The sequence below is a fragment of the Notechis scutatus genome, chromosome 3 (genome assembly GCF_049901735.1).
Source record: "Notechis scutatus isolate UNSWTSFEM ecotype Mainland chromosome 3, rNotScu1.2, whole genome shotgun sequence".
In the NCBI taxonomy this organism is placed as follows: domain Eukaryota; kingdom Metazoa; phylum Chordata; class Lepidosauria; order Squamata; family Elapidae; genus Notechis; species Notechis scutatus.
The window spans coordinates 207,566,938-207,593,047 of NC_142011.1; the positions used below are offsets into that span (position 1 = coordinate 207,566,938).

The 26,110-nt window shown below is 44.3% G+C and overlaps 1 protein-coding gene across 1 annotated transcript; it reads right to left on the bottom strand.

Moving 5' to 3' along the window:
* Positions 1-466: 466 nt before the first annotated feature.
* LOC113428360 (lymphocyte antigen 6E-like) lies at positions 467-23,260 on the bottom strand. Its single transcript, XM_087962272.1, has 3 exons — positions 22,994-23,260; positions 2,946-3,065; positions 467-1,235 (listed from the first exon to the last, which is right to left on the bottom strand). The coding sequence occupies exons 1-3, from the start codon at positions 23,055-23,057 to the stop codon at positions 1,027-1,029; spliced, it is 393 nt and encodes a 130-aa protein (XP_087818398.1). The 5' UTR covers positions 23,058-23,260; the 3' UTR covers positions 467-1,026.
* Positions 23,261-26,110: the final 2,850 nt, after the last annotated feature.

Genomic DNA, 26,110 nt, shown 5'->3' on the forward strand with positions numbered 1-26,110 from the left:
GGGCTCCCCTGAGAACAGGGCGCGCCAATAAAAAATTGAATAATCAGCACCCTAAAAAACATTATCCTGAAAAATCGTAATTGTCAACTAAAAAAATATTCCTTTGGTTTTTTTAGTTGCCAGTAGAAAGGGAGTGGGGGAAAACAGTGCACTCCTCAAATGCCTTGGCAGCCCAAAGCTGCAAGAATATTACTGGAGAGCATGATTGATGACTCTTGGCTATGGGTGTGTCCCATTGGAGAATATACATCCAGGGAGTGGGGGGGAAGACCAGGATCAAGGCTGAAATGAATGATGTGTCGGCTGCACCCAGGTAATGCCAACATGGCCACTCCTAATAAATCTTTTTTTTTTTTTACTCTGAAAGATGCGGATAGAGACTTACGATTTGAATGGGGGTGGATTTGTTGGAGCCCTGACAGTAATGGGACATGGCAAGGAAAAGAAAGAGAAACAAGAAAGGGAGTTGTTATGGATCCAAGTGTTTATTCCATTGAAAAGGCCCACAGCAGCAGCAGCACCACACAATCATGCTTAATGTAAAATGTAATATATTTTAATGGGTTCAAATGTTAACAGTGTGATTGTAACAGACAAAAATGCGTTTGCATAGCAGACCTCCACCCAAAACTGTGTGCATCTTCTCACCCAAGCAAAAACATTTTAAGGCCTCTGAAATGATTTCAAACTTTGCCACAGCGGCCGAGAGCGGCGTTTCTAGATCTCATTGATGTTAAGGTGTGTGGACTTCCATTCCCAGAAGTCCACACATCTTTAAAAAGTTCAATGGAGAACTTATGGCCCAAAGATTCTCTCCTTTTAGCTGTGCCTCCGCCTCCCGACAATCCAAAGCGACGCTAGAAAACACAACACCCACCCACCCCACCCCCGAAAAAAAAAGTATTTCCATAAAGCTAATAAAATCTCAGATTAAAAAAGCAGAAAAGAGAATGGCATTCTCGAGACACACAAATTTTCTGGACCTCGTTCATCCGCCTGATGCAGCCAGAGGGACGCATCCCCACATCACAGCCTGGATCCAAAGAGATAGAAGAAACTTGCAAGCGTAGCCAAGGCCAACACCAAGTGGTTGATTTGGATGCTGTTGGCCCCGCTGGTGTTGCACAAAAAGGAGGAACAGCACTGGACCGATACGGCTGCGATGCCAATATTGACCCCGACGCTGGGGCAAACTGCCACACAGCCCTTGCTGATCGATTGAGCGGAATATCCACCTGTCGGGAAGGGGGGGAGGGATAAGAAAGAAGGTTAAACCTCTGAGTGTTTATGAAAGAACAGAAGACATTTGTGGACTTCCTGCGAGTCACATACAACAACAGTGTTGTGGCCTGTCGGCTGCTGGCCCCTCAAACAGCCGAATAAGAGGAGGTGTGGGAGTCAGGGTCGGCAACCTGGGAGTTCCGTGGGGGAAGAGGAAATGGAGCTGGCAGAGAGAGCCTGGGCCGTCCATCACCCCTCAGATGGAGCGTCAACAACCCCCAGGTCTGGAGGTGGCTGATGAGGAAGAGGAAGAACAACTGGGTCCATTGCCTGATGCACAGATGGCAGAGGAGAGGAGAGCAGTGGAAATCTATAGGCCGGTCCTTGGGATGGAAAAGCCACCGCTGCTAGCGAAGCCCCCACCCTACCTCTGGGGATAAAAGGCAGGGGGCGGAGATGTGGCAGACAAGTATTCATCTTCCGGCCGGCTGTACTTGTTAGCCTGCGGTGAGAAAGCAACTTTTGCCGGGGTTCCTAACAACGGAATCTTTTGGGTTAACTTCAGAGGGTTTGTAGCGTTCGGAAAGCTGGGTCAGAACAAGCAGACTGTTAAACAGAGAGAGAGACTTCATGGTTGGAGGCCAACAAGTAACCTCAACGTAAAACCACAATTAAACCCAAAAGTTCCATTGCTCTAAGTGAGGCAGGGGTTAAGTAGGTTTTGCCCCATTTTACGACCTTCCTGGCTGCAGTTGTTGAACGAATCACTGCCTTCCTAAGTTGGTAGCACGATAGTGAAGGGAACCTGGGTTCCCCGTTGACTTTGCACGCCAGAAGGTTGCAAAAGGGGACCAGGTGACAACGGGAGACATATATTTACAGTGAGAAGAGGGGGGGGGAACAGTTGGGAAGAAAACACAATATCCCTCAGTTCCAGGTTCTCCAAACTTTCTGGATTGCTGGCCCAGCGTGGGGGGCGGAGAGCGGGGATGGTTTTGGGCCAGGGTTAGGCTCACCCACATGCGCGCACACAGTGGAGCCTGAATCTGTGGAGGACAACGGAGCTGACAAGAGATTGAGGGGGCGGCTTTCATTGGCTTCAGAGGAACGTGGGCAGGAGCAGGGCCCCTCAGGATTGGGACAACTTGTAGGCAGGGAGGAAAGGGGACAGGATGACCAAGAGAGGGCAAGCAGCGGACAGGAGGAGGAATGGAGCTCAGGGGATGAGCAAGGACCACCCCCTCCTGATCCATGAGCAGGGAGAGTAGAAAGAAGGCGGGAACCGCACAGGCTGACCCGACAAATTGGTAGGACTGGGAAGCAGCTTGAGGCTGCTGTGTGTTTGTGTGCGTGCTTTGCTCTGGGACTTGCCAGACACCTGGGAGCGTTTGGGGGGAAATCTGGAGCATTAAAGGGGAGTTTGAACTCTCAGCAGTGTGTGTGACCTTTGTGCCTTGTCCCGGGTCATCACACCCAGCTTCATTTGTGTGAGCAACGGGTGCGCGTGAGTAGAGCTGCGAGCACCGGCACCCCCGCTGTGTGAGACAGACTGCACATGCACACACACACACACCAGGCCCTCCACTCATGTGGCCCAGTTGCGAATAGGCCACGGCCCGGGAGCGGGCTGTGGCTTAAAGTTTTGGGACCCCTGATTTAGCAGGCCAACCCATGGAGGAAGGGATATGGTCCTCCTGCCATTTCAACACGCCACAGTAACATACCAATCCCACCACCGGTATACGTGGTGGCACAGTAATTGTCCCCATTGGAGCAGGTTTGCATCCCCCAGCACTGCGAGTTCGATTCGACGTTGTCGCACGACCAACAGACCAGTGAGAAAACTAGGGGGGGAAAAAAAAAAAGATTTCGTAAAGATGAGATATGCAGTGAAACTGTTTATTTATTTTTACTTTATTTTTTTTTATCCTGCCTTTACTATACTTAGAAATAACTCAAGGTGCCGATTTTTCCCACAATAATAACAACCCTGTGAGGTGGGCTGGGCTCAAAGAGGGGGACTAGCCCAAAGTTATCCACCTTCCTTTCATGGCTAAGATAGGATAAGAACTCACAGTCACCTGGTGAGTGACCCAAAGTCACCCAGTCAGCTTTCATGCTTTAAGGAGAGACTAGAACTCATTACCTCCTGGTGATTGGCTCAAAATCACCCAGCTGGTCTTCATGTTTAAGGTGGAACAAGGGCTCAGTAGCTAAGATGCTGAGCTTGTTGGGTCAGAAAGGCCAACAGTTTGAATCCCTAGCGCCATGTAACGGAGTGAGCTCCCGTTACTGGTCCCAGCTTCTGCCAACCTAGCAGTTCGAAAGCACTTAAAAAATGCAAGTAGAAAAATAGGGACCACTTTGGTGGGAAGGTAACAGCGTTCCATGCGCCTTCGGTGTTTAGTCATGCTGGCCACATGATCACGGAGACGTCTTCGGACAGCGCTAGCTCTTTGGCTTTGTAACAGAGAAGAGCACTGCCCCCTAGAGACAGAAATGAATAGCACAACTAAGTACATATCTGCATGGGGAACCTTTACCTTAGAACTCATTGTCTCCCGGTGATTGGTCCAGGACCCAACAACCTTTCATGCTTAAGGTGGGACTAGAACTCAACACCACCTGGTGATTGGTTCAAAGTCACCCGACTAGCTTTAATGTTTAAGGTAGGACCAGAACTCACTGTCTCCTCTGGGACACAACTGGCTTTCGTTTCAAGCATGAAAACCAACCAGAGGACTTTGGGACAGTCAAATTACAAATGAGTAATTTATTTAAAAAAATAATGATTTGTTCAAAACAAATCTTCAATACAGCTTCATTCCCTGTTTTTCGGTGCATAATTCATCCATCGGCTCCTGCAACCCCTAATTTAATAGAGAGATAGAAGCAGTGGTTAAGAGTGCAGTACTGCAAGCTACTTCTGCAGCCAGCTACCTACAATTTGGCAGTTCAAATCCCACCAGGCTCAAGGTTGACTCAGCCTTCCATGCTTCCGAGGTAGGTAAAATGAGGACCCAAATTGTTGGCGGCAATATGCTGACTCTGTAAACCGCTTAGAGGGGGCTATAAAGCACTATAAAATGGTATATAAGTGTTATTGCTATTGCTATTAGTCCTGCTTTACAAAGACCACACATCCAGTTCTGGTCATCACAATACAGAAAAAATGTTGAGACTCTAGAAAGAGTGCAGAGAAGAGCAACCAAGATGATTAGGAGACTGGAGGTTAAAACATATAAAGAATGGTTACAGGAACTGGGCATGGCTAGTCTAGAACCAGGAGAGACAGGATAGCAGTCTTCCAATATTTGAGGGGCTGCCACAGAGAGAAGGAAGGGACCAAGCTATTTTCTGAACGCCAAAAGGTAAGATAAGAAACAATGGATGGAAATTGGTCAAGAAGAGATTCAACCTACTGTAGAAATAAGGAGAAATTTTCTGACAGTGAGAGCAATCAACGAATGGAACAACTTGCCTTCAGAAGTTGTGGGTGTTTTCATCACTGGAGGTTTTTAAGAAGAGACTGGACAGCCACTAGTCTCAAATGGTATAGAGTTTCCTGCTTGAGCAGGGGGTTGGACTAGAAGACCTCCAAGGTCCCTTCCAACTCTATTATTCTATGTTCCATGTTCTCCCGCCCATTCCCTTAAAATACCCAGTAGAAGCAGTGCATTGGAAGTAATGCTGTAAGTAATACTCTGATTTTGCTTTCTTTGGTGTGGCATTTTTGGAGTGTATGGAAGTGGTGGCTTCCTCCACAAAATAGGTATATTAATCTTCCTTAAGTGACTACTTTTAAAACTTTCGCAATTATGATCCCACCTGAAGGTAGAAACATAGGAGAAGAGATTCACACAGCATCCATGAAAAGCTAGAGATCGCCACCTACTGGCCATCAGCTCACACTGCAGGAGATATTGCCACCAGTTGGCTATCAACTCTCACTGCAGGCCTCCATAAGATAAAATAGTGATAAAAAAACCAAAATTAGTAGTTCCCCTTTACAGAACCAGGGAATTGGGTAATAATTTTGCCAGGTAATTAGACAGTCACCTATTAAGCTACAGTCTAAAAATTGTAATCATTGAAGCTTTAAAAGTTATAATTAACTGGCTGACAAACCATACTCAACGAGTAGTCCTTAATGGTACGACATCTACGCGGAGGGATGTAAGCAGTGGGGTACCACAAAGTTCCATCTTAGGCCCAGTACTTTTCAATATCTTCATAAACGACAGATGAGGGAATAGAAGAGGAAATTACCAAATTTGCAGATGATACTAAGCTGGCAGGAATAGCCAACACCCTAGAAGATAGGCTCAAGATCCAGACGGATCTGGACAGACTTGAACCCTGGGTCCTAACTAAGAAAATGAAATTCAATGTGGAGAAAAGTAAAGTCTTCCACTTAGGCAGAACAACCAAAAGTACACATATAGACTGGGAGAAACCAGGTTTAATAGCAGTCACTGGGAGAGGGATGTTGGAATCTTAGTGGACAACCAGCTAAATATGAGCCAGTAGTGTGAAGCAGCAGTCAACAAAGGCAATGAAATCCTAACTTGCATTAACAGAGGGATACAATCAAGATCAAGGGAAGTACTAATACTACTCTATAAAGCCTTGGTAAGACCACACTAGAATACAGCATCCAATTTTGGTCACCATGCTATAAAAAAGATGTTGAGGCTCTAGAAAAAGTACAAAGAGCATCCAAGATGATTAGAGGGCTGGAGACTAAAACATATGAAGAACAGTTATTGGAACTGGGCATGGCTAGTCTAGGGAAGAGAAGGACCTGAGGAGACAGGAGCCAAGCTATTCTTCAAGGCACCCAAAGGCCAGACAAGGAATAATGGATGGAAACTGAACAGGGAGAAATTTTCTGAAAGTGAGGACAAGCAACTTATGGAACAGAAGTTGCCTTCGGAAGTTGTGGGAGCGTTATCACTGGAGGCTTTCAAGAAGAGATTGGACTGCCATTTGTCAGAGATGGTGTAGGGCCTCCTGCTTGGGTGAGGGGTTGGACTAGATGACCTACAAAGTCCCTTCCTACTCTGTTAATCTGTTAAAAGCCTTAGTGAGACCACACCTAGAGTACTGCATATAGTTAATTATAATTATTGAAGTTTTAAAAATTTAATCACCCACACTGAATTATCATTATTTTCATTTTGCCACTGTAACTCAAATGGTTGTCCAGACTCTTTTTGAAAAATTCAACTTAGTCCAGGTGAACAGCCGAATATTCCAAGCAAACTCCTGACTCAAAATTGTTAAAAGAGTCGAACTTTTATTTTCATTTATATCTTCAGACACTGGAACTCAGGAACCGGTCATAAGTAGCTTTTACTTAGGCTTTTTAAAAGCAATTACTATAGCACAGGGTCCCCAACGCGGTCTGCGGACGTCACGTCCGCGGAACAAGTCTTACCGGGCCGCTGGTTGCTGGCGCCGCCATCTTTTTGGTAAAAAGTGCTTCCGGTGAGCTTTTCCGGGAGAAAGCTCACCAGAAGCACTTTTTCATCAAAAAGATGGCGGTATGCGCTTCGGTGAGCTTTTCCGGTAGAAAGCCATTTCTACCGAAAAAGCTCACGGAGCGATGCGCCATCTTTTGACGAAAAGTGCTTCCGTGAGATCACCGAAGCACTTTTCGTCAAAAAGATGGCGGCGCCCAGTTGATGCCGGATACCGGGCTGCGGCGCCCAGCTGATGCCGGTACCGGGCCGCGGCGTCAAAAAGGTTGGGGATCACTGCTATAGCAGAATAATAGAATTACAGAGTTGGAAGGGGCCTTGGAGGTCTTCTAGTCTAACCTCCCGCTCAAGCCGGAAATCCTATTGTTGAAAGGCTGTCAAAATGCCTTTCTTCGGAGGATTCGAATTTTCCCGCTGGGAGAACTCCGGCGCAAGGATACGGACAACTGCTTGAAAGCCGGATCTTTTTTATTTTTCAGGAAGGCGAGAGATAGCGAGGAGGCTGCGTTCCTGGGCTAGCTACCTTCGAATGGTAAGTCCCTGATTTTTATACCCTTTTCTCCCTTTGTGTGAGTGCTTGTGTTTGTACTTCTTAATGTTTTAAATCCTGTCAGGGGTTGTCTTTCTTCCCGCCGGAGGGTAAACTCCGCAGGGTGTGGAAGGCAAACTTTGCGGGGTGGTTTGATTGTTTTATCGGTTTCGTCCTAATCTCTTTTAGCTTAATGGTTTCTTATATTTGTTTTCTTATATCCTGTCTGTCTCCTTTGTAATATATTTTGTGTCTTTTCTCTGTTTGTTTTGCTGATTTGCTGCATGTCTTGTGTTTGTAAGGGTTTTCTTTTCTTGTTTCCCTAGTTTTCTTAATTATTTGGGCTTTTGTCTAAGGGGCTTCTTTAATACCTTTTATTTGATTCCTTTTCCTATGCAAGTTTGTTTTATGGCTGGCCTGATGTTCCCTTTGGGCTTTTCCTGCTTGGGTGACACCACTGTCCTCGTGAAGTTCCCTTTCCACACTATATATACCATTCCGGACAAATGGTTGCAAAGTCAAGTCCATGAAATTCATTTTTTAAAAAAGGTTAAAAAGTAAAGGAATTAAGCCTGAGAAGACACGCATGAAAACTTTACCCAGGCAACTTTCCATAAAACAGTAACACAACTTTGGTTGCCCACCCTCTCTTTTTGTTATATTTGGGTTTGTCCCTAACTGCATCCTTTGTTTGCCCTCCCCTCAACAAACAAACAAAACAAAACAAAACCACAGCATAAAGACAGTCTGAAAAATTGCCTGTTCCCCATTCCTGCTTTCTCTTTTCAGCTTTTAGCTTTCGATTTCCTAGCCTGGTTTTTCAAACAATATGCAAGGAACATGTCTATTATTATTTTTTAAAGGATAGTTCTTTTTGTTCCTCATTCAGCTTTCATTTCAGGTTTTTTTTTTTAGCTTTCTGTTTCCTAGGCTGGCTTTGTTCCAACAAATTACATAAATTTTCCATCTGGCTTTCCTTTCAGGCTTTTAACTTTCCATTTCCCAGTTTTGTTGAATCATTGACAAGGGCAACCTTTAAAAAAACAGGAAAGTTAAGGACACGAGGAAGGCCAACTCCCTACAAGGGCCAATGCATAGCAGACTTTCCTATCAGAAGACAAGGAGAATAACGGAATAATAGAGTTGGAAGGGACCTTGGAGGTCTTCTAGTCCAACTCAAGCAAGAGATCTTATACCATTTCAGACAAATGGCTGTCCAATCCCTTCTTCGGAATAGCAGGAATAAGCCAACACTCCAGAAGATAGGCTTAAGATACAGAAGGATCTTGACAGACTTGAGCACTGGGCACTATGTAACAAAATGAAATTTAATGGTTAAAAAAAAATCTACATTTAGTTAGTTAACTTTATTGTCATTGCACCTCGTACAGTGAAATTAAATACTATCTTCAGTGTACAATTTATGACTATGAAAATAAACAAACACACATCTACCACACTCCACACACTGAATTGAAATTTAATTTAAATTTAGGCAAGAAAAAACCAAGATGATACTTTGCTCGGTAGTAGTAATTGTGAGAGGGATCTTAAGAGTCCTATTGCACAATCCCTTAAATAGGAGCCAGCCGTGTGCAGCAGCTGCCAAAAAGGTTAACACAATCCTAGGCTGCATTGACAAGAGGGATAAAATAAAGATCACACAAAGCGTTAATACCATTTATGGTGCTTTGGTAAGACCACACTTGCAATGCTACATCCAGCACTGACAAAAAAGTGAGTTATGACCAAATTTTTTGCGCTTACGACCTTCCCCCCCTCCCCCATCACGTAATCAAAATTCAAACGCTTGGCCACTGGTTCATACTTGTGACCGTGGCAGGGTCCCAAGGTCACGTGCTACCCCTTTTTGCGACCTTCCGACAAGCGAAGTCAACTGGGGGGGGAAGCCAGATTCACTTAACAACCGGGGCAAGAAAGGTCGTAAAATGGGACAAAGCTCACTTGACAAAGTATCTCACTTAGCAAGAGGTATTTTGGGCTCCATTGTGGTCATACCTCAAGGACTATCTCTACCTGTACTCATCCTTAACCCCTATGCCCGCCCTGGACAGCTGCTGCTTCTTGGGATGACACCTTCTTCTCAAGATTGGCCAACAGGTGATCTTCCAAATGCTCCTGAACTATAACTCCCAGTACCCTACTTAACAAGAGATATTTTGGGCTCTATTTCGGTTGTAAGTAGAGACTGTCTCTATCTGTACTCATCTTAAATCCTACGTCCACCCTGGTCAGCTTCTTCTTCTTCTTCTTGGGATGACACTTTCTTCTCAAGATTGGACAACAGGCGGTCTTCCAAATGCTCCTGAACTATAACTCCCAGCACCCTTCCCTACTCCTTTCCTGGGTTGGGAGATGTTGTTCAACTACTTCTACACAGCGATCTCTGGCTCACTTTCTCTGGCTGTGAACTGGGAGACCAGGCTTTTATCTCTTGAAGGTCTGAAGCAGATGCCTTCTCACCCTCTGGGGTTAACCCTCAAAGTCCACATTCTTTCCTCCTTAGATAAGTGTTCCTGGCACTGATTCTCCCCTCCCTTCCTTCTTCTCGTGACTTCCACCGCCAAAGTTGCAAAAATCCCCTTTCCTGATTCATCAGGAATCTTTAGTTTAGTTTTAGTTTACTTTATTGTCATTGCACCTCGTAGAACAAAATTAAATACCATCTTCAGTATATACATTATGACTATGAAAATAAAACACAAAGATACATCCTTCACATCCTATATGTTGAATGGAAGGACCCCGATATTGAATTAATATTGCAGTAGACAGCAGAATTCAAAAGAGCTACTGCCCTTTTGATCATGAAAATAAACTCGCGCGTCCTTCACCCTTCACACATTGAACAGGAAATCCCCGACACCACACCAACACTGCACTATACAGCAGAATTCAAAAGAGCTACTGCCCTGGGATAGAAGCTGTTTTTCAGCCTATTTGTCCTTGTTTTTATTATTCTCTACCTTCTGCCAGATGGTAATAGTTTAAAAAAAGGGTTCCCAGGATGAGATGGATCTGTGAAATTGTTTTTAACTTTTTTAAGGCAGCGGGAGCTATAAAGCTCTTCCAAACAGGGGAGAGGGCAACCCAGGATCCTCTGGGCAATGACGTTCACCCTCTGGAGTGCTGTCCTATCTGCCTCTGTGCAATTGGCAAACCATACAGAGGTGCAGGAAGTTAAGATACTCTGTATGGTGCAGCGGTAGAAGGTCACCAGCAGTTTTTCATTCAGCTGTTGTTTTCTGAGTCTATTTGTTTTCTGAATCTATGCATAGAGGCATTTTTAGACCCCCTGGATTCAACCATGTTATGACTGGGCTTCTATAGATGCCCCATGGAGGGTTTGAGAATTTGGAGGTTAGGAAAAGCTGGCAAGTTTTTTTTTTTTTTTTAATAAAATAAAACGAGCCATAAATGACAACTTGGAAATTTAAAAAAAAATGGTTCTGACAAATATGATTCTTCTGAGCAGGATCTGGTGTCCTTTTCAGCTGAGGAACTGAAAGTAGATCTATGGGTTTCTGCCCCATCTTCTGCTGGGAAGGAGTGGGCAAACCTGGACTCTCAAAGTTCATTCTATTTTTTTTTAATCAAGTTTTTTATTTTATATTCTTTATACATGTCCGTCAGAGGTGGTGTTCAGCAGGTTCTGACCAGTTCTGGAGAACCAGTAGTAGAAATTTTGAGTGGTTCAGAGAACTGGCAAATCCCACCTCTGACTGGCCCCACCAACCCCATCTATTCTCTGCCTCCCATTGAGTCGCAGCTGATTGGCTGGGTCTTCTTTGGTTGCCCTGCGCAGGAGAACGGAGCTGGAAAGCAGGTTAGTGGGGTGGGGAGGGAATGGGGATTTTGCACTATCCTTCCCCCTGGAGTGGGTTAGGAATGGAGATTTTGCAGTATCCTTTATCCTTCCCCTGCCACACTCACAGAACCGGTAGGAAATTTTTTTGAATCCCACCACTGATATCAGTACATGAATGGTGGGATACCTCAGTATCATACATTTTGATACAAATAGAGTGTTATTACTCCCAATTATTACAATTCATTATTTCATATCATTAACACATATCTAATACTTCCGCCCTTCATTTTCTGTTCCTCCCTCTTATTCGTATAGTAGTATATATGTACTATTATTCCCCTCTTATTTCTATCTCTATTTTAAATCCCACCCCCCAATATCTTTGTAATATTCAAAGATGTGTCTTTTTAATCATATTTCCTTTATTTATGTCTTCCCATCTATTTATGTTAAAAATGTCATCCTGCTTTCTTCTTCTACAGACTGGGTGAAACCTTCTATAGACTGGGTGAAACCAGACTTAACACAGATCCCTGTGAGAGGGATCTTGGAGTCTTAGTGGACAACCAGCTAAACGTGAACCAGCAGTGTGCAGCAGCAGCCAAAAAAGCTAATGCAATCCTAAATTGCATTAACAGAGGGATACAGTCAAGATCAAGGGAAGTACTAATACCACTCTATAAAGCCTTAGTAAGACCACACCTAGAGTATTGCATCCAATTTTGGTCACCACACTATAAAAAAGATGTTGAGACTCTAGAAAAAGTACAGAGAAGAGCAACCAGGATGATTAGGGGACCGGAGACTAAAACATATGAAGAACGGTTACAGGAACTGGGCTTGGCTAGTCTAGAGAAGAGAAGGATCAGGGGAGACATGATAGAGGTCTTCCAATATTTGAGGGGATTGCCACAGAGGGGAGGAAGGGGTCAAGCTATTTTCTAAAGCACTTGTAGGCCAGACAAAGAATAATGGATGGAAACTGAACAAGGAGAGATTCAACCTGGAAATAAGGAGAAACTTTCTAACAGTGAGAAAAACCAACCAATGAAACAGCCTGCCTTCAGAAGTCGTGGGAGCTTAAATCACTTGAGACTTTCAAAAAGAGATTGGACTGCCATCTGTCAGAAGTTGTACAGGGTCTCCTGCTGGGGCAGAGGGTTAAACTAAATGACTTAAAAGGTCCCTTACCAACTCTGATTATCTGTTATCTGTTATTTCCTTCATTAACCAATATCTCAATATACACTTCTAGTAGCAATCATAATCCTTTAAGCATTTAATATACACCTATTCATATCTTACCTATCATCCAATTCATATATTTCTACTATTAATATACACATGATCACATTACATACAAGATAATTATCCAACCTATATAAATCTAATATCTATACACCTAACCTGGACTCTCAAAGCTCATTCTGAGCAGAGTTCCCTCAGGACTTGGCAAATGGGCTGAAATACTTGGCCTGGGTTTCCTCCTGCCCTCCATTTTACACTTCCAGATGTGGCCTCCTAACCAGATGGCCCAGTTTCTTCTTACACCCCCACTGTTTCTGTCCCACTTTCACATCCTTATTTGGAGAAGTTATTGAATGCGGATGTACTATTTTTGTTCAGTCACCCACTCTAGGGTAATGTTTGTCGACCATTGTCTAGACTTTTGAGTCTTCTCCATTCTTTGGTTGTCCTGTTTTTGGAGGAGTCCCAGGGCTGGTTGGAGATGGTAAGATCTTGGCTGTAGAGTAGTATTTCCCAACCAAGGCCAGTTGAAGATAGGTGGACTTCAACTCCCAGAATTCCTCATCCCGCTTGAAGAATTCTGGGAGTCGAAGTCCGCCCACCTTTAATTTGCCAAGGTCCAATACTCCACAGACAAGATCTGCCCTCATAGTGGTCCATCTCCAACCAGCACTGGGGCTCCTCCAAAAATTGAGCAACCAAGAAGCTGAGAAGACCCAAGAATCCTCCAAGGACAGGATGCCCCACTCAACCCAGCAGACGTTCTTCAACTCTCCAACCTTGAGGGCCTTCAGCAGGGGTCCTCAAACTTGGCAACTTGAAGACTTGTGGACTTCCAACTCCCAGAAATCCTCAGCCAGCATAGCTTTTATAACTTCAAATAGAGTTGAAGTCCACAAGTTTTAAAGTTGCCAAGTTTGGAGACCTCTGGCCTACAGCGTTGACCATTTCTAGTCCATTGTGCATGGACCAATGCAGCTTATCAGTTCTTCATTTTTGGGAGGTGGCCTCCAGAACAAATTTGGAAAAGGTGAGGGAGTACGTTGCAATTCTTTGCAGCCTTTTTTCTACCTAAAATGAACCTGCAAACTGCTGAAGAGCGAAGACACTTCCTCCACAGATCACAACAAAGCTTTTACAGAATGTATTAACGCATACTCTCCCACCTCGACAGAATTCCTGCCACTCAAATTTAGGCCAAAAACAAGATGGGTATGCCAGGAGCGAAGGAGAAATCTCCATGCAGGCTTCAATTAAATCCATGGTGGTGGTGTTGTTGTTTTTCAAACTTGGCAACTTTTTAAGACCTGTGGACTTCAACTCCCAGAATTCCTCAGGCAGCATATTGGCAGGGGAATTCTGGGAGTTGAAGTTTATTTATTTGTTACATTTTTTTTTGCAGCCCATCTCTTCTCTAAAGTTATTCTGGGGGGGAGGGTTAGGTTGTGTTGGAAATGCAGATTTTGAGGAGCTGAGTGGAAGGTATTGACTTCTCCATCCTATGAAGAAAAAGTTCAGCAGTTGAAAGCTCGTTATGAGCTAATTTGCATGTTTTTCGCTTTTTGTTACTAAATAAAGAAGAACGGGTGAGAAAAAAAAAACCACGCTTCTTCATATTGTTGCACAGCTGTGAAAATCTCAGACTTTTGGTTCCCATCTCAAAGTCATGTGCAGACTCATCATGGTTAGATCGTGCACAGACCACAGCAGAACAATAGAGTGGGAAGGGACCTTAAGAGGTCTTCTAGTCCAGCCCCCTTGCTGGAGCAGGAGACCCTGTACCATTTTAGACAAACGGGTTGCCCACAATCTTCTTAAAAACTTCCAGCGACGGAACCACCCGCAACTTCTGGAGGCAAGCCATTCCACTACTTAATTGGTTTCACTGTTAGGCAGTTTCACCTTAATGCATAATTTTGTGTTTATTATTTGTTTGTTTTTCTCATTTTTATGTAGTGTATTTTGGAGGTGGTAACATTTCATTTTAATGTATGCTGATTAGTGTACATTCAAAGGGACAATAGATTATAACTATTTGTTGTATATTTTGTTCTATTCTACTCTGGGGAATTTCCCTATCAGAAAATTTACCCTCAGTTCTACAGGTTGCTTCTCTCCTTTATTCTCTCCCCCATTTCACACGAGACAAATCACCAACCAAGGTTAACACCTCACAGTTTTTAGCTTTTAAGCAGGTCAAGTTAGGCAGCCCATTCTCGGCTGCACTGTTCACTTCCTTTATCGCTCTTATCAAACCACCATATTTGCTGGAATTACACAGTTGGCTCCATGCTGTCCCTCAACCATATTTTTTATCTCAATGAACCAGATTCTCTTAAACAGCTCAGCAAAATTGGCAAGATTCCCCTTTTGGGTAGGGAAAAACTGTCCACTTGTCTGAAAAATCTCAGAACAAAGCTCCATTCACCACTTGGTGGACAAAAAAAAAAAAAAAAATCATTCAGACAAGGAACAGCCAAACAAGCCAACAGTAAACAACCCACGGTCTCTCCCACCAACACTGACAGGGCAAGCCATTAGAATAGCAGTGGGGAACGATGGCCCTTTTATGACTTTATGAGACTTCAATTCCCAGAATCCCTGAGCTAGCTATGCCGGCTCAGGAATTCTGGGAGTTGAAGTCCACAAATCATGAAGGGGCCCAATTTCTTCACCTCTATACTAGAATATAAATTGAAAGCAAACCATACTCCTTACAAACACTGATGATGCTACCTAGTTAGGTAGTGAAATGTCTGCAAGCAACCAAGCTCAGAGAGCATCAAGAACCCCACAAAATCTCCTCTTCCTTCTCCTCCTCTTCTCTACAAACCTCACTCGCTCACTTATAGCATTGATGATGCTAACCAGTTAGGTAGTGAAACGTCTCCAAGCAAAAATAATCAAGCTCAGAGAACACTAAGGACCACGTAGTCGTCCTCCTCCTCCTCCTCCTCCTCCTCCTCAACTCCACTCCCTTCTAGCACTGATGATGTTCTCTAGTTTGGTAATGAAGCGTCTGCAAGAAAACAACCAAGAGATCACAAAAGGCCCCACCATCCTCATCTTCCTCTTCCTCCTCCCCTCTGCAAACCCCACCTCCTCCAGGCACTGACAAGTTGTGTCATGAAAGGTCTGCAAGAAACCTACCAAGTTCAGAGAGAATCAGGGACCCCACAAATCAGCTACAAATATTCTCCTTTATTGGTATTTTTTTTTAAAAAAATCCTCCACCTGGAATTGATCCTGCAGAAGCAAATTTCCCCTGGCATAACCCAATTTTCCTAGGCTTTCTTTCCCCCACCCTACCCATTCCCCAAATTTCTTCTGGAGGCCACTCCAGACAACGAAGAACCATCTGAAATGGTAGGGACTCTCCTGCTTGAGCAAGGGGTGGGACTAGATGACCTCCAAGGTCCCTTCCAACTCTGTTATTCTATGTGAGACCTTCTGTGTGAGATTTAGAAGCTCCCATCCACATAATTGCACAATTGACCAGAAATTGGTGGAATACTATCGGCTCGCAAGGTTGAAATTTCTACCCACTGGCTTTTCACAAGGAGAGAAGATCTTAAATTGACACAATAAACACTCCGCCAAGAGGAGGCATGGGTCAGATGGACAGAGTTGGAAGGGACCTTGTAGGTCATCTAGTCCAATCCCCCACCCAAGCAGGAGACCCTACACCATTTCTGACAAATGCGGGTAGTCCTCCACCCCGGGCCACACGTGAGCCCAACGTTCCCGCTGCTAAGCAAAACGGTCGCTAAATGAGTTTTGCCCCATTTTACGACTTTTCCTGCCGGCGCCTATTTAGTAAATCGCTGCAGTGGTTAAAAGTCAGTAATATGGTTCTTAAGTGACTCTGGCTTAACGAACCATCGTCCACCACCCACTGAGTTTGCTTGTCAGAAGGCCACAAAAGGGGATCATGTAACCCCCTGGGACACTGCAACTGTCATAAATACGAGTCAGTTGTCAAGCGGCTGAATTTTGATCACATGACTGCAGGGATCAGGCATGATATTCCGCTCTGAAAAAAAAAATCGGGCCGGCCAAAAGAGACCCCCTGCCGCGCGCCCGGGGAGCGCCCGCTGCCTTCCCTCGCCAGGGCCGGGCGGCGGCGTGTTGCACAGAGGCTGGTCTGTGGCTGGCCCAGCTCCCTTTTCCTGCCGCTCAGCGGCCTCCGCTCGCACCGCCTGGGCTCCGCTCAGGTATCTGGCTGGGGCTGTCAGGAGTTGCTACCGCCGGCGCAGCTCACGCGGCCAGTCCGCGTTGCCTCGGGAAGGAAAGGCAAAACCGGGAGCCGCTGCTGCCGTTGCAAAGCGCCGCCGCGGCTCTTCCTTTTGCCTTTCCCTTCCTGAGGCAACGCGGACTGGAGCCAACGCGAGAGCTGCGCCAGCAACTCCTGACTCAGGGCCTCCGAGAGGAGGGGAAGGAGGAGAAGGGGTGGGGGGAAAGGAGGGTGCGATTCCCAAAAAAATCGGAATTCCGATTTTAATCGGAAGAATATCATGCCTGAGGGATGCGTGTTGAGTCCCTTACTCTATACTCTTTATGTGCATGACTACATTCCCACTCACGCTAGTAATAATATTACTAAATTTGCAGATGATACAACAGTGGTGGGACTTATCTCCAGGGGTGGGGGGATGCCTATTAAGATGAGGTGGACCAACGGTTGCTTTCATGGTGTGGAGACAATAACTTGGTCCTCAACACCAATAAGACCAGGGAGCTGATAGTAGACAGATCAGACCTCCAGCCCTTGCTTATCAATGGAGACCGAGGGGAGCAAGTGGCCACTTTTAAGTTTCTGGGTGTTACCCTAAAAGAGGACCTGACCTGAGGTGCTCACATTGCAGCCCTGGTCAAAAGGGCCCAGCAGAGATTATACTAACTGAGGCTTCTCAGGAAACAACAACAGAATGGAAAACTGCTGGTGACCTTCTAATGCTGCACCAGAGAGAGTATCTTAACTTCCTGCACCTCTGTATGGTTTGCCAATTGCACAATGGCAGATAGGACAGCATTTCAGAGCGTTAACATCATTGCCCAGAGGATCATGGGTTGCCCTCTCCCCTCTTTGAAAGAGCTTTATAGCTCCTGCTGCCTTAAAAAAGTTCAAAACAATTTCACAGATCCATCTCATCCAGGGAACCCTTTTTTTAAACTATTACCATCTGGCAGAAGGTAGAGAATAATAAAAACAAGGACAAATAAGCTGAAATAGAGCTTCTATCCCAGGGCAGTAACTCTTTTGAATTCTGCTGTATAGTGCAGTGTTAGTGTGGTGTGGGGATTTCCTGTTCAATGTGTAAAAGGTGAAGGATGCGTGGGTTTATTTTCATGATCATGGTCATGATGTGCACTGAAGATGGTGTTAGATTTCGTTGTACGAGGTGCAAACACAATAAAGTAAACTAAACTAAACAAGTGTGAAAAACTCTTTTTTCGGTGTCGCCATAATGTCGAATGGACACTAAATGAATTTGTTGTAAGTTGAAGACTTCTTATAAAAAAGAATCCAAGCCGTGGTTTGTATGGTGCTTTAAAGGCTAAAGGAGTTGAAAACTAACTCGGTTTACCATTGCACCTTTTTTTTTAAACCTTTGGTGGAACTGTAAGAAGGCTAAGAGATTTTTGGAATCGAACATGTGCTTGAATTCAGAGAATTCTTAAACCACATGTACAATTAAAACTGGAGGTTTTTCTTTTAAGTTTGATGTATAAGCATTTGGGGGGAAATATATGGGATTTTGTTTCTGTAAGGCAGCCAGAGTTTTTTATATGCAGAGGTGGAAAGATCTCTAGATTCCCACAATGGATTAATTGAGAGTGAAGTGAATTAAACTGACCCAAATGGCAAAATTAACTACCCTGGTTAAAGAAAAGTCTTTATGTATTTTTCTTTCTATGTGGAAATCACTTTTGGATTTTGTGCTGGAAACCAAAAGAAATAGTACATTGATTTTAGGATTTGACAATTCAAAACATTTTTGATTATAGAAATGCTTGCAGTTATTTAATTTTAGATCCAAAGATTACTTTGGATTATTTTATCATGGTGAGCCTATTGAGGAAAGCTGGAAACTTGTTTTTTTTTTTCTTTCTTTTTTTCTTTATCCCTTCCCTTCTATTTTTTTCTCCTTTTTAATAACTTTGGGTGTTTTTCATACGCTTAATTAAATGTCTACAAAAGATGTCAACCCAAAAGATTTCATCTTTTGTAGATATTTAATTGAAGTGTATGAAAAAAAAAACCTAATTCAGCTTAGTAACTTTTATTAATTTTATGGGCAGTGAAATGACAACTGTACCGATAATCAATCCTGTGCAATTTTCATTTTTTCTTTCTAAACTCAGCAGAAAGTTTATACTTTTATGTAAAAGTTAAGTTGAGGTTTGATGTTAATATGTTATTCTACTGCATCAAAGGGAGTTGGAAGTCAATGCCTTTTCTTTCTTTTTCTCCAAACTTTTCCCCTCCCCTATCTGTCCTACTATTTTTGAATCTTATAGTATTGTGGGGGACACACACACCCCCCGGCTGAGAATTAAATATTTCAGGAAATATTAAAAGAGGCAGAATGTTGTATTTCCCCAAAGGAGAAATGGAGAAACATGCTTTTAAAGGCAGAAAGGCTGCCCCAGTCTTCCTGCTATAAGAAACAGCTTCCAGCAGATGCCTGAAGTCTTTAGAAATGGATATTTTGTGTCCATTAAGAAATCCAGGCCAATCTATTCATAAACAAATTAAGAATTTACATCCCCCCCCACCCAAATTCTAAGGACAGGTTATATAACCTTTAGGACATAATAGGATTTACTCACCACCATTAGAATAACAAAAGGCACAAGGCTCACTATATTGCACAACCCACCTGGAGCATCTCAATCACAAAATCCCAAAGAATGTATAGAAGCCCACCCAAAGTGACAATAAAGTTATTCTAAGTCTAAGTCTACCTATCCCCACCCTATTTTGTCAGCCACCCCAGAAACATCCTGCTGTCCCTGAAGTTTCTGGCATCCAAACAAACAGAGACATTCTTTTCTTCAGCCAGCCTCCATTATTCTTTCCAACTAGCAAGCCACCCATTTTATTTCCAGCTTCTTTCTCCCAGCTTGGAACCATACCGGATATTTCTTCCAACCATTATTAATGCATAAACAAACTAAATTTATTCTCCCCCCAAAAAATTATGGGCAGTGAAATGTCAACTGTACCTAGTAATACATCTTGGGCAATTTTCATTTTTTTCTTTGCAAGCTCAGCAGAACGAAGCTATTAAAAATGCACATCAAAATTGTAACTTCATCATCCTGTGCTCCTCCCCCACCCCTCAACCCTGCCCCCTCTGTAGTTTGATGAATAGGTAATAGATAATACTCCCATTTAATAATAATGGAATTCCCACTTCTCCTTTGGGCTCATGATATAGGAAAAGAAGTGGCAGAACTTGGAGGCAGAGTCAAACAAGGAATCAGCCTAGAATCCCTACGTAGCCACAAGCAAACTAAGTCCAACCTCCTTGTCTATGGAGATTCTCAACCATGCAGATTGTGGTTGTCCCAAATGTGTGTGTGTGTGTTTTTTAAAGCCCACTGGGCGTTCTTGATTTTTTTTTCTTGAAATTGTTTCACTTCTCTTTCAAGAAGCTTCTTTAGTTCTAACCGACCAGTGGGGAATGGAAGCATTTTTATATAAGCAAAATATTTCCAAGGAAAACAACTTAACCAAGTCTAGTTGACATTTGGAAAGCATCTTTGGGACAACCACAATCTGGATGGTTGAGAATCTCCATACATACAAGGATCAATGGGACTCAAGGTAGCAATTGTTCATTGAGAAGATTCCTGTGCATAGGCTTTTAGCAATAAATTATTTCAATTTTAACCTTAATGTGTGGACCTGGTTCTTCCATCCTGACCAGTATCACTAAAAGTTTGCACTTTTTTGACTTGTTCACCCACTGGGGTGCTTTCTGCCCCACTTCCAGTGTAATGTTCTCCAGATATGTGGGTTTCCAACTTGCAAATTCCCCAGTGAAAACATCTGGAGGGCTCCGAAATGGAGAGGGTGACAAAACCCAAATGAGAGAAAGTTTGTGGATATGGGGTTTAAAATATATATGATAAAAGTGAGATGGAAAAAGATGCTGTGGATCTAAAAATGGATTTAAAAATGTCAAGAGAGCTATAGGAAAAGAAGCCACCAATGAAACCAGCTGAGGTCTTAATAATGAAATGGAAAATACAAATAATAAATCAGAAGACCGACAATGGCTTCTTATGGCGCATTAAATGAATGAAACTGTTCCCAAGAAGAAAGAAGCCTTTGATAAAGTAGACCACAACCTACTTCCTGAGCAAGCTAGAAAAACATGAGATAGATACAATAACAATACCACCAGAGGGGTTTTTTTAACTGGCTGATAAATCATACTTAACATATAGTCCACAACAAACTATATCTACACGGAGGGAAGTAAGCAGCAGAGAAATCCCAAGGTTCCTTTTTTTGGACCCAATATTTTTCAATGTCTTCATAAAAGATCTAGTTGAGGGAAGAAAAGAAGAAATCATGAAATTTGCAGACCGCACTACGCTGGCAAAAATAGCCAAAGCCCTGCAAGACAAGTTCAAGATATAACAAGATCTTGACCGACTTAAACACTGGATCCTATCCAACAAAATGAAATTCAATGTAGAGAAGCGTGAAGCCTTAGGCAAGGAAAAAGAAAAAAAGCACATATATAGACTGGGGGGAAACCAGGCTTAAGAGCACTAAATGTGAGAAGGATCTTGGAAGTCTTAGTGGACAACCAGCTAAATATGAGCCAGCCGCGTGTGGTGGCAGCCAAAAAAGCCAATGCAGTCCTAGGCTGCATTAACAGAGGGATAGAATCAAGATCACATGAAGTGTTAATACCACTTTATAATGCCTTGGTAAGGCCACACCTGGAATACTGCATCCAGTTCTGGTCACCACACTATAAAAAAAGATTTAGAGACTATGGAAAGAGTGCAGAGAAGAGCAACCAAGATGATTAGGAGCCTGGAGGGTAGAACATATAAAGAAAGGTTACAGGAACTGGGTGTGTCTAGTCTAGAGAAAAGAATAACTAGGGGAAACATGATAGCGGTATTCCAATAGTTGAAGGGCTCCTAGAAAGACAAGGGGGTTAAACTATTCTCGAGCACCTGAGGGCAGGACAAGAAGCAACGGTTGAAAACTAACCAAGGAGAGAAGCAACTTAGAACTAAGGAGAAACTTCCTAACAGTCTGAACAGTTAACCAGTGGAAGAGCTTGCCACCAGAAGTTGTGGGTGCTCCATCACTGGAGGTTTTCAAGAAGAGAAATCATTTATCTGAAATGGTATAGAGGTTGGACTAGAATGGGGGTCTCCAATCGTGGCAACTTTAAGACTTGTGGACTTCAACTCTGAGAATTCCTCAGCCAGCTTTGGCAGCTGAGGATTATGGTAAGTCCACAAGTCTAAAAGTGCCAAGGTTTTGGAGACCCCTGGACCAGAAGACCCCCCAAGGTCCCTTCCAACCGTATTATTCTATTCTGTTCTGTTCTATTCTACTGAAGAAGGAGCTCTGCAGACGATAAGAAATAAGCTTGAGGCACATTGTTTGATGGGATTAAAGGTTAAACTTTCTAAAGGTAAACAGAAGTATAAAGGGAAATTGCAACAACAAAACTGGGGGCAGATTCCCCACCCACCCCCACATACACAGAGGGGCACGCGCCCTCTCCTCCCCATGAGAGAAGCTCTCCAGATTGGGGAAGCCAAGGATGGGAATCCCCTCCCCTGCCTTCTTCCATAACAGCAATCCCACTTGGCTCCCCTCCCTGCCCTTGCTCCCCAGACAGGGGCCCTTCTGCAGGCTGGCCTTGAGTAAATAAGGAAGGCAACGAAACAGCCTCCCGTCCAGGACCTGTGCCAGTGGGCCCCTGACCAAGTGCAGAAAGCATTTCTCTTCCTGGCTTCCCAGGAAAGGCAGCGATTCCTCTTCTCCAGAGAGAAACTTAAAACACCCTGAAGCTCAACCCTGCCCGAGGAGGCATTAAGCACAGTTTAGAAGGCCAAGAAGCTTTGCTGGGGGAAAAGGGAAAAAGAAAGGGAGAGAGGCAGGGGAGAAAAAGGAACGAATGAAGCGGGAAGAAAGAAAGAAATGGGAGGGAGGGAGGAAGAATTAAGTAAGGCAGGGAGGGAGGAAAAATAAGTAAAGGAAGGAAAGAAGGAAAATAAGTAAACGAGGGAGGGAGGAAAGAAGGAAAAAATAAGAGAGGGGGGGAGGAGGGAAAATAAGTAGAGGGGGAGGGAGGGAAGGAAAATAAGTGAACGAAGGTTTGAGGGAGCAAGGAAGGGAAAAAATAAACAAGGGAGGCAGGAAGGAAGGAAAAAATAAATAAACAAACGAGGGAGGGAGAAAGGAAAACGTGCGCCACCTCGTCTTCCCCCTCCACCCCGCGATTCATTTGGGGAAAACGGGATCCGTCTCCGCAAGCCCCGAGGCGCGCGCGCGCGCGCGCTCCACCTCCCCACCCGGGCGCAAGACGCGAACGTGGGTGGGTGGGCGCAGGAAAGGAAGGCAGGGAGACCCCACCACCCCCGGGAGGAATAAGGGAGGGAGGCTCAAGGGGGCCGGGGCAGAGGCCTCACCGCCGTCCACGCAGAGGCAGGCGGCCAAGAGGATGGCCAAAGGCGCCTTCATCCCGATTGGCATCTTCGCTTCAATTGCTGCGCTCCGGATCGAGGGAGAGAGAGAGACCGAGAGAGATGCGTCTGGATCGCTGGGCTGCAATCTTCTGGGGTCGGGGTGGGTGGGGAAAAGCAAATGGTTGGGCTGGGGAGGGGGCTGCGGGCAGGCGACCACGTGCGGCACTAGGCGAATCCAGCCCGGGCTGGGCGTTGCGCAACTAGAGCCATCCTTCATCCGGTCCCGCCTAGGTGTGCTGCGCTTTCGTTTCTCGCGTGAGGCTGGTCGAGGGCTGCCTACACGGCCCGGGATTCCTATAGGTTTCAGAAGGGTTCGTTTAACGCGAGGAGATCGAGCGAGCGATCAAAAAGAGAGCTGGAAGGGACCTTGAGGTCTTAGCCAGCCCCGCAATTGGCAGGCAAACTGGCTTTCTTAAACGCATTAGTCTTGAGGTCTTCTAGTCCAGCCCCCTGCTCAGATGTGCCATTGGAGACAAATGACTGGCCAGGCTCTTCTTAAACGCCTCCAGGGATGGAACAGCCACAACGTCTCCAGTCAAGAGTCCACTGATTAATTAACAAATAACACAGTTGAAGGACTTGAGGTCTTCATCCAGCCCCGCTCGATGTTATGGCACAAGCTGCAGTCAAGACTGATTAACAAAATAACACAGTTGGAAGGGGCCTTAGAGGTCTTCTAGTCCAGCCCCCTGCTGAAGCAGAAGACCCTATAACATTTCAGACAAATGGTCGTCCAGCGTCTTCTTTAAAAAGCTCCAGTGATGGAGCACCCACGAATTCTGGAGGCCAGCCGTTCCACTGGTTAATCGGTTTCACCATCAGGAAATTCCTCCTTAATTCCAGGTTGCTTCTCTCTTGGGTTAGTTTCCATCTGTTCCTTCTTGTCCTGCATTCAGGTGCTTTGGAGAATAATTTGACCCACTCTTTTTTGTGTCAGCCCACCAAACATTGGAAGACTGCTATCATGTCACCCCTAGGATAATTAACCAGTGGGACAGCTTGCCTCTAGAAATCATGGGCGCTCCATCACTGGAGGTTTTTGCAGGGGTCTTCAAAGTTGACAGCTTTAAGACTTGTGGACTTCCAACTCCCAGAATTCCTCTTCCAGTCATGTTAGCTCAGGAATTCTGGGAGTTGAAGTCCACAAGTCTTAAACTTGCCAAGTTTGAAGGCCCTTGTGTTAGAGTACTACGAGAACAGGAAATGCATCACAGGAACAATAGAGATGAAACCTGGAGGGGCAATGTGATACAGGAAACCACTTCAGTAGAGGGGAATAATAGAGCTGCATATAAGATAGAGCAAGGGTCTTCAAACTTGATAGCTTTAAGACTTGTGGATTTCAACTCCCAGGATTCCTCTTCCAGTCATGTTAGCTCAGGAATTCTGGGAGTTGAAGTCCACAAGTCTTAAACTTGCCAAGTTTGAAGACCCTTGATCTATCTATCCTATTTCTCTCTTTCTATCTATTCTACCTCTCTTTATCTACTCTATCTACTCTATCTATTCTATCTTTTTCTCTCTCCCCCTCTATCTATCTATTCTACCTCTCTCTATGTATCTATTCCAGGGGTCTTCAAAGTTGACAGCTTTAAGACTTGTGGACTTCCAACTCCCAGAATTCCTCTTCCAGTCATGTTAGCTCAGGAATTCTGGGAGTTGAAGTCCACAAGTCTTAAACTTGCCAAGTTTGAAGACCCTTGTGTTAGAGTACTACGAGAACAGGAAATGCATCACAGGAACAATAGAGATGAAACCTGGAGGGGCAATGTGATACAGGAAACCACTTCAGTAGAGGGGAATAATAGAGCTGCATATAAGATAGAGCAAGGGTCTTCAAACTTGATGGCTTTAAGACTTGTGGACTTCAACTCCCAGGATTCCTCTTCCAGTCATGTTAGCTCAGGAATTCTGGGAGTTGAAGTCCACAAGTCTTAAACTTGCCAAGTTTGAAGACCCTTGATCTATCTATCCTATTTCTCTCTTTCTATCTATTCTACCTCTCTTTATCTACTCTATCTACTCTATCTATTCTATCTTTTCTCTCTCCCCCTCTATCTATCTATTCTACCTCTCTCTATGTATCTATTCCAGGGGTCTTCAAAGTTGACAGCTTTAAGACTTGTGGACTTCCAACTCCCAGAATTCCTCTTCCAGTCATGTTAGCTCAGGAATTCTGGGAGTTGAAGTCCACAAATCTTAAACTTGCCAAGTTTGAAGACCCTTGGTCTAGAATAGTCACTTATTGAAAATGGTACAGTTCTCCTGCTCGAGCAGGGGGCTGGGCTAGATGACCTTCCAGTTCATTCTATTAAAGTCTTTTTCTTTTTTTCTAGACTTTCCCATTTCAGAGTAACGATTGTCCAATATCTTAAAAACATCCAGTTGTAGGAGTACCTACAACTTTTGAAGGCAAGTTAATTGTCAGGAAATTTCTCCTTAGTTCTAGGTTGCTTCTCTCCTTGATTAGTTTCCATCCATTATTCCTTGTCTGGCCTTCGGGTGCCTTGGAAGATAGATTGACCCCCTTCCTCCTCTCTGGGGCAGCCCCTCAAATATTGGAAGACCACTATCATGTCTCCCCTGGTCCTTCTCTTCCCTAGACTAGCCAGGCCCAGTTCCTGCAACTGTTCTTTATATGTTTTAGTCTCCAGTCCCCTCATCTTCCTGGTTGCTCTTCTCTGCACTCTTTCCGGAGTCTCTCAACCTCTTTTTTATAATGGGGTGACCAAAACTGGATGCAGGACTCTAGATATGGCCTTACTAAGGCTTTACAGAGTGGTATTAGTACCTCACTTGATCTGGATTGTATCCCTCTGTTAATGAAACTTAGGATTGCATTAGCTTTTTTGGCTGCTGCTGCACACAGCTGGCTCATATTTAGCTGGTTGTCCACTAAGACTCCATGAGCCCTTTCACAGTTAAACCTGGATTTAACCCATTCTATATGTGTACTTTTGGTTTTTCTTGCCTAAGTGTAAGACTTTACTTTTCTCTACGTTGAATTTCATTTTATTAGTTAGGGGCCAGTGTTCTAGTCTGTCAAGATCCATCTGGATC